The sequence below is a fragment of the Lolium rigidum genome, chromosome 4 (genome assembly GCF_022539505.1).
Source record: "Lolium rigidum isolate FL_2022 chromosome 4, APGP_CSIRO_Lrig_0.1, whole genome shotgun sequence".
Taxonomy (NCBI): Eukaryota; Viridiplantae; Streptophyta; class Magnoliopsida; order Poales; family Poaceae; genus Lolium; species Lolium rigidum.
Genome location: NC_061511.1, coordinates 218517200 through 218525942, shown reverse-complemented (window position 1 = coordinate 218525942; position 8743 = coordinate 218517200). Strand labels below are relative to the sequence as shown.

At 44.8% G+C, this 8743-nt stretch overlaps 1 protein-coding gene across 1 annotated transcript; it reads left to right on the top strand.

Annotated features, from left to right (window-relative positions):
- The first annotated feature begins 363 nt into the window (after positions 1-363).
- LOC124649483 (nuclear transcription factor Y subunit B-4-like) lies at positions 364-4167 on the top strand. The gene is made up of 6 exons (XM_047189106.1): positions 364-478; positions 593-792; positions 937-1066; positions 3426-3431; positions 3506-3574; positions 3736-4167. Exons 2-6 carry the CDS (start codon positions 608-610, stop codon positions 3748-3750), a joined length of 405 nt encoding a protein of 134 aa, XP_047045062.1. The 5' UTR covers positions 364-478; positions 593-607; the 3' UTR covers positions 3751-4167.
- Positions 4168-8743: the final 4576 nt, after the last annotated feature.

Here is an 8743-nt window from a genome sequence, read left to right as displayed (position 1 = left end):
AGGTGATGCAACGAGCGGCTTAGAAAAAGGTAATACTCTCTCTCAAAAAAAAAAAAAAAAGGTAATACTCCATCCGTCCATATTTTGACAAAGTTGAGATATCCCACCTACAACTTCTATTTTTTTCAAAACTAACTTGCAATGTCCTCACACCGTCATTTCACATACAGTACTTTCTTTCAAAATCACATATCTCGTAAACAACCAACAAACTCAATCTGAGTAGGAAAGATCAATCATAACTAGTAGTACCAAATATTGTTAGAACCAAAAATCGCACGGTTAAGAAGGGGTTATTGTTATTAGATCGGACGACTCTCGATCCCAACTCCCCCTCGGTTCCTCGCGCTCAACACAACAGCCGCCCACACCATCCCCTCCGCCCCTGCAACGCACCTCCAGATCCGGCGGCCGGTGGCGCGCCCAACCAACGGCGCTGATAACCTCCGCCATCTCCGTCCATCTCCACACAGAAAAGGTAACCTCTGCTGACTGCTGCTTCTCTCCCACAAACACACACGCAGACCTTTCCCCGTTCGTCACCTCACCGCCGGCGCTCCCTCCCACGGGCCACGGCGCCACCCATGTCCAGCTGCAGGCCTGCGCGATGTCGGAGTCGGTCGACACGCCCGAGAGCGGCGGCGGGGCCAAGGAGCAGGAGCGGTTCCTGCCGATCGCCAACATCGGCCGCATCATGCGGCGCGGCGTGCCGGAGAACGGCAAGATCGCAAAGGACGCCAAGGAGTCCATCCAGGAGTGCGTCTCCGAGTTCATCAGCTTCATCACCAGCGAGTCAGTCTTTCTACTCTCTCTCTCTCTCTCTCTCTCTCTCTCTCTCTCTCTCTCTCTCTCTCTCTCTAGTCTGTTCCGCCCAACTTGCCCAGATGCGAAGTTGCTTCGTACGGCGAACTAATCGTGTGCGATCCCTCACCGCAGAGCCAGCGACAAGTGCATGAAGGAGAAGCGCAAGACCATCAACGGGGACGACCTCATCTGGTCCATGGGCACGCTCGGCTTCGAGGACTACGTCGAGCCCCTCAAGCTCTACCTAAAGCTCTACCGGGAGGTATTCCCCTTTTCTCCTTCAACACTCTACCGGGAGGTTACCCCCTTCCCCCTCTTAGTCCTGATGCTACAGGCGAGCTAATTTTGCACAGAATGTTTGCGTTACACATGTGAGATGGCAGAAAGGTTTGGTCTTCAGGATTTCTTGAATTTTGCCAATCGGGGCTCTCTACTATGGATGTTTGTCTGCATTACTTATCGAGTAGGATGATGGGCAGACAGGCAAGATAAGGCTGTTGAGTAGCGTTTGATTCTTGCTGTAGGATGCTGCTGGTGTCATGGTCTGACTGTGCCAATCAAGGCCTTGACTTTAGTTGGGGTACCACTCACATGGGTTTATTGATTCGCTACTCACTGTGTCGATGAATGCTTGATGGAGTTGTCAACATCAGGGTAGTATGGAAGATTTGTGGATATTATACATCCTAGAATTTAAATTCAAAATATGAATCTTTACACCCTAAATCGATTGAAACTGCCTTAATTTTGCGACTGGAAGGATCTGGATAGTCCTGGCTGTCAAATGGCCTAGTTAGCAAAGACTGCAAAAAGAGATTTGCCTTCACTGTGCTATAAGTCTGCTGACTTAATGTTCAAAAAAGTTATTAGGTTTACCGAATATGCCAAAATAAAAAGATGAAGAAAGTATGTTGCATTCTTGCTGAACTGAATATTAGTGTGTGGCCAGAACTACATAAATCGCTTGCTGATAGTGTGATGAGAATGAGCTATATAGCATAGGAATATATGGATCGAACACAAAACTTGTTTTTTCGTAGAATTCTTCTGTAAACTTCTCTTTACCAATAAAGGGCTAGGAGTCTGAAGTATCACGATGCAGGCGGTCCGATTCGGTTTGCCCGTAGTGCAGGTCCAAGGTTCGCACCGATCCTCTCCTGGTAGGGTAAAGGGCTACCCTTTAGGTTCAAGGTTTGCCCCTAGGCAGCTAGCAGCACGTTGTCGTATTATGGCCTGCTGAGCTGCACTGTTACAGAATACAGACCTACCTAGTCATCGTAAAGAAGCTGATTGAAAGATCCTCGACACACAATGATGCTCTGCTGTCTTCTGTTCTGTCTAAAAAAGGCTGGTGCTGTGCTTCTTGTTCTCTGCTTTTCGATACAGATCTCTCGTCTCTTCCCCAATCTGCTTCTCTCTCTCCTCTCTCTAAATTTCTGTGAATCCCTTATCCAAAATCCTATGAAACATAGTTCTGAAACTATGAATTGGCTGATTTGATTCTCGTAGACTGAATTCCTCCCTGTAGTGGGGATTGCCCAGCGCTGCCAAGTGTCCAAGGAAAGGAGCGGCACGCTGAAGATGAAGACATACAGGATGGCGGCCACTGCTAAGCTTGAGCGGACGATGCAGAGTTGGGATTTCACCGGTGAGCGCCACCTCCAGCTATCGAGGGTACATAAGAAAAAGTGAATATTCATCGTGGATTGTGGCTACAGACCACTTCAGAGCGGCTTCCGGTGGGCACTACCGGCGACATGCGCCCAGATTTTCGTGGCGGTGCCCTTTTTTTCGGCGAGCCGGCATCAATTTCTCAGCTTGAGTTGCTGCTGCGAGACGATGCGGCCGGCGGCATCGAGTTGAGGAGGAGCGGTTCGACCCTAGGGTCGTAAGGGTTTGACCCTGTTGGACCCTCTATTTTTACGGGCCAAACCTGTAATCTATTGGTAACAACTGAAGTATGCATCTCTAGGGTTAAATTTTCTGTGTACGTATTGACAGTGAAACAATAACTAATTCGATTAAAACTATCCTAATTTTGGTAGTGAAAGAATATGGAGAATACTTGTTGTGAAATTGCCTGGTTAGCGAAAATTGTAGCAGTTGAATTTACCAAAAATTACCATCTATACATTGATGAACAAAAAATATGTTGCATTCTTGTTGGACTGAATATAACTGTGTTAGAACTGCATAAATTGTATGCCAATTGTTTGATAAGATATATTTAGCAAAATAACATGTGAAATTGCCTGGTTAGCGAAAATTGTAGCAGTTGAATTTACCAAAAATTACCATCTATACATTGGTGAACAAAAAATATGTTGCATTCTTGTTGGACTGAATATAACTGTGTTAGAACTGCATAAATTGTATGCCAATTGTTTGATAAGATATATTTAGCAAAATAACATGATGTTAATTGTTATGAAATATATATAGGCCAAACACAGGGCATGTCTTGTTTTTTTTCTAGTAGTATTGTTATGCAAACTGCTCTTTTCGGTTAGAACTACTGCTACTTACATTTTACAGGAAATAATTGTGTGCTGATTAGTTTTTTTACTCTTCTTTCATGAATAATGATGATTTGTCGTTGATGACCCGTGATGTTCATAAAGATGGAGGTATTTATCATTGCCTTATAGTACTTATTGTGTTTCGATGATTCACTATCTAAACTACTCCTTGTTTTCCCTAGGGTGACACATCAAAAGGTTCGCAGTCAGGAAAGAAAGAGGTTGTACTTAATGGGCAACCTGGATCATCGGTAATATGCGCTTCCTTGTGTTAAGTTCGCTGAATCAATATGTATGCCATTCCCGTTGGTTTTATTCCAGTTACTTGTTCTTTAGCTTTACATAATTTGGTTATATCTATACTCATTGACATAAGGACGCAAATCTCACTAGAAAATTTATTTCTTGGCAGTTCAACGGCATGTAAAATGGAGGAGGATGAGACCCTCGCCTATCCCAGCTAGTCAGACATATCACTCCTTGGAAGCTTGATGGCTAAACCATTGTGGTCATGGAATGAACCCAGAACCCTGATAGTTCTGTACTATCAGGATGCTTCCATTGCTATCTATAGATTTTAGTTGCTCTCTAAAACAGTGTTTGCATTAGCCGGTATGTGCAGTACTTGTGCATACGTAGTAGCTCGTAGTTTAGTTTAGTCTCTGTGCTATATGGATTCATGTAACCGTATTGCCCATTTGGGGCGCTGCCTGGTATGGTAAATTCAGAAGATATCTGCTAGACCTCACTTTGCCCCCTTCTACTTTAGCGAGATCTGAGCAGGTGAGAACTGTAATAAGATTGTGATGCCTGGGGCTTATGGTTGAACAGGTCTAGAACAGTGTCTTTTGCTCAGCTAAGAGCATGCAGCTGATCTAGCTGCTGACGGGTGGTGTTGACTGCGTAGCTTGTCATGTATGGTTTTTACTGCATAACTTGTCCACCTAAATCACACACGTGTGGGCTGTAAGGACGTCATTTGTTGTATTACAAAAATTGCTACTTAGGCACCTAGCTTGTTGACCTTTGTTGTATTTCAGAAGTCGTATGGATTCGTCTTCTCCGTATTCTCTGAAGTTAGTAGCTCGAGTTTCCTAGGTCCTAGACTCCTAGGTGTGATTTCTGCGACTGGTTCAGACTTAAATTGCAGTCTCAAACACCACTCCTCCTGTGCCATTACAAGCGCATGCCGTCTTGAAATTTCACAAGTAGTTACCATCTTGACCAGAAGTTTTCTGCGAGGAGATTTTCTTTTTGACAAAAAAAAGAGGTATGTTTTGGACAACATAGAAACTTGTATACATTACGGAAATATATATTCAACATTACGGAAATATATATTCTCAATGGATGTATAGCTCTACTACTTATAAAAGCATGAGATATAATCCCACTTAATCAGACATATCAGTCCCTGGTAGCGCTGAAGCTTAGCACGGAATATAATCCCAGGTAGCCACATATCATTCGCTGAAGCTTCGTGACCTGGGAAAGACCCCGGCGCCCTGTTAGTAGAATCAGGATGCTTCCATGATATCTAGATGTCAGTTGCTCTATCTAAAGCGCCGTGTTTGCGTTAGCCTGTACGCGCAAGCAAATTTCATTCGTACGTAGCTCCTAGTTTAGTTCAATCTCTGTGCTGTATGGATCTGCCTGGTATAGTGGTATGGTAAATTCAGAGATATCTTGCAGACCGCACCCTGCTCCCTTTTTACTTCAGGGAGATCAGAGCAGGTGGCAACTCTAATAATAGCACAATGCTGATGGTTGCGGCTTATGTTTGAACAGGTCTAGAGCGCTGTCTTTTACCTCGGATTTGGTATTGACTTGTGCGGTTTTGACTGCGGTAACTTGTCAACGGCATGTAAGATGGAGGAGGATGATATAGTCAGACATATCACTCTTTGGAAGCGTGATGGCGGAGCCATTGTGGTCAGCGAATGAACCCAAGAACCCTGTTAGTTCTGTACTATCAGGATGCTTCCAGTGCTATCTATAGATGTTAGTTGCTCTCTAAAACAGTGTTTGCATTAGCCGGTATGTGCAGACCTCTCGTGCATACGTAGCTCGTAGTTTAGTTCAGTCTCTGCTGTATGGATTCATGTAACCGTATTACCCATTTAGGGCTGCCTGGTATGGTAAATTCAGAAGATATCTTGTAGACCTCACCTTGCCCCCTTCTACTTTAGGAAGATCCGAGCAGGTGAGAACTGTAATAAGTTCGTGATGCCTGGGTCTTATGGTTGAACAGGTCTGGAACAATGTCTTTAGCTTGGCTTTGGTGTTGACTGGCGAAGAGCATGCAGCTGATCTAGCTCGGCTTTGGTATTGACCAGAAGTTTTCTCCGAGGATATTTTCTTTTTGAGAAAAAAAGAGGTATGTTTTGGACAACATAGAAACTTGTATACACTATGACCTGGGAAAGACCCAGCACCCGGTTAGTTGTGTAGAATCAGGATGCTTCCAGTACTGTGTTATTTATAGATGTCAGTTGCTCTATCTAAAACGCCGTGTTTGCGTTAGCCTGTACGCGCAAGCAAATTTCATGCGTACGTAGGACGTAGCTCCTAGTTTAGTTCAATCTCTTGCTGTATGGATCTGCCTGGTATAGTGGTATGGTAAATTCAGAGATATCTTGCAGACCGCACCTTGCTCCCTTTTACTCCAGGGAGATCAGAGCAGGTGGCAACTGTAATAATAGCACAATGCTGATGCTTGCGGCTTATGTTTGAACAGGTCTAGAGCGCTGTCTTTTACCTTGGATTTCGTTTTGACTTGTGCGGTTTTGACTGCGGTAACTTGTCATGTATGGGTTTGACTAACCTAAAACATGTCCACGCAAATCACACACGTGTGCGCTGTGTGGACGTCATGTGATGCGTGTGTTGTCCTGCGCCGAAACTAAAAGTAAAAAAGATGCTACCGCTTCTTTGTCTGGCATGTTAACCTGTGCTGCTGTACAGAAGTCGTATGTGTTCATCTTCTCAGTATTCTCTGGAGCTTCCTAGCTGCTATTTCCGTGACTGGTTCAGACTTACATCACCGTTTTGTAACAGCACGTCAGTGCCATTACAAGTATATGCCGTTTTAGTATTTCGCACGTACTCTTATAGGTAGCACCTTGACCATCAAGGACTCCTATACTTTTCTTTTTTGGACAAGATAAAAAACAAGTATAGATATGGAAATATATTCACGACGGATAGTTTGGTTGTAGAAATTTGTTGCTGCAAATGTGCACGTCGATTATTGATGGTCTAACCTTAGCACGTTTGACTTGCTATATTCTACACGTACGCAGAGAAATATGGTTCTACCCAAGAGCCCCAAAGAAGGAAGAGTTCCATGGTGGCATAGGCTCGTCAAAGCCATGGCGGCGCCGTTTGAAGATCACACGTCTCGCTCAGCTTCTTTTACTGAGCGCGGTCAAACCCCTGCCACTGACGGCTCGTCGGCTACTTATCTCCCTCCTGCGCTTGCTCTACCTCTAGACCTGCATTCCCATTCTCTCCTCTGACATTCTGCTCGATGTCGGGTGAGGAGCAAGGAGCGAAGGCGGTGACGACGACGGTGAGGATCGTCGAGACGGTGTACGTCGAGGCCGGCACCGCCGACGACTTCAAGGCCGTCGTGCAGCGGCTCACCGGCAGGGGCTCCTCTGCCACTGCCACCACGGCGGCGGAGAGTGACCGGGTTGATCTGCAGGCTGCTGATCGGAGGGGTGGCGGAGGAGGGAGCTCCCGTGGTGGTCGCGAGGTAGGCAGCACCTCCGAAGTGGAGCGGAGAAGCTGAGGTCGATGCTGCATAAGTGAACTAATCGTGTTCTAGGCTCCAGATAGCTTAATTATTAGCAATAACTTCCATTTTGTCCTCTTGTTCTTCTGGTGTTTTGTTTGTAAGAAATACTTTCATGGCAATTGTCTGTAGGTAATCGTGTTTGAGGCGCCTATCAGCTGTATAATAATTGCTTTTTAGGTACACCAACACCATGGCATTAACATTTGAGTTCTTTACATTACAGTCTTAAAAAGTGAACACGACCCATCAATTTAGGGCACTGGATATAAATCTTTCTCCACAGAAGATATTTGTGCATCAGCACAATATTTTGCTCAAATAAGGCTAACACAGGATGGCAAATGGGGCGGGATGCGGGACCAAAGTTTTCACTAATCCTTCTCTAATTCAAACCTAATTCCATAACAACTTTTGCTGCGAATTGGCTTTTGCGGGGTAAACGCACGATGCCTTGCCACCCTAGGCTAGGGGTGTAAAGGGATCGGATCAGATCAGATTTTGCTCATACCATATTCTTTACCATATATTTTTCTCGAATTTAGATCGGAGCGAATATTGATCGGTTTCGGATTCGAATCTGAATATACCGAACTGCGGATTCGAATCTGAAATGGGGCGGGCTTGAACCGGAAATAAAAATAGTCGGATATATGTTCTCATCGGTAGATAGTTATAGTTCTTGCAAATCTTGAGAGACATTTAAACTTTCAGTCTTGTGTAGTCAAGAAAAAAGAGACATGGTGCGCTAAAATTTAAGCATTGATAAAAATTTAGAGCTAAACATGCTCGCCAAATAAATTTAGTAACTTAATAACTACTAACGTTGCAAGATTGGCCTTGGCTTTTGACTATAAAATCGTATTATCTGGTTTAGAATATTTGGATTATTTTAATTAAATTTTGGTTCGGCATGCTATTTGCTATATCATATCTTATACCGTTTCCGGATCACCACTTCTGAATCAGATATTCTTATCCGCTGGATTCTTTTAAATTCATATATTGGTACCTTAAAATAGATTGGACGCTGGTTTAGGCGCAGAAATTATCCTTCCTCACTCAAACGTTTCACCTCTGTGCTCGCATTCCCTTTGGAGACAGAATTTCAAGGTGATATTGGTCGTCTGCGCAAATGAATTCAGTGCTCCTCTACCTTTTTTTTTTTGAGATGGTGCTCCTCTACCTTGGACGAACAATTGACGCGCTAGGGATCGAGCTCCATGGATCACGGGCTGTTGAGAAGCAGCTCTAGATACTAGTAGAGAAGGTGTTGAGTTGAGGGCGCACATAGGCATGACCAATGCCAACCGTGAGGTCCCTGGAGTTGTCCGGCACTCGGCTGATGAGGCCATCAGCAGGTGAAGGGGATAGCAGAACGACAATGAGGGAGACGGAGGGCAGTTTTCCTCGAATGCTGCGACACAGGCTCAGACTCTGCCCGCCGCCGGAGAGGACACTACAAGCTCGCCGTGCCTGCACAGGTACTGTTCAGCGAAATGTCTCTGGGATGTGCTATACTGTCATGTGGTCTACATTACTCTTCAACTACGCTTGCCAAGCTTGCGACAGAGGACTGAAACAGTTTGTAATGTGAATTCTGAGTGGTGGCAAGCACAGCATC

What these genes read in the sequence shown, in the direction of transcription:
- LOC124649483 (XM_047189106.1), top strand. Translation starts at nt 608, where the DNA reads ATGTCGGAGTCGGTCGACACGCCCGAGAGCGGCGGCGGGGCCAAGGAG. An exon ending in ATCAGCTTCATCACCAGCGA is followed by an intron (nt 793 to 936) that starts GTCAGTCTTTCT and finishes CCCTCACCGCAG; the next exon opens with AGCCAGCGACAAGTGCATGA.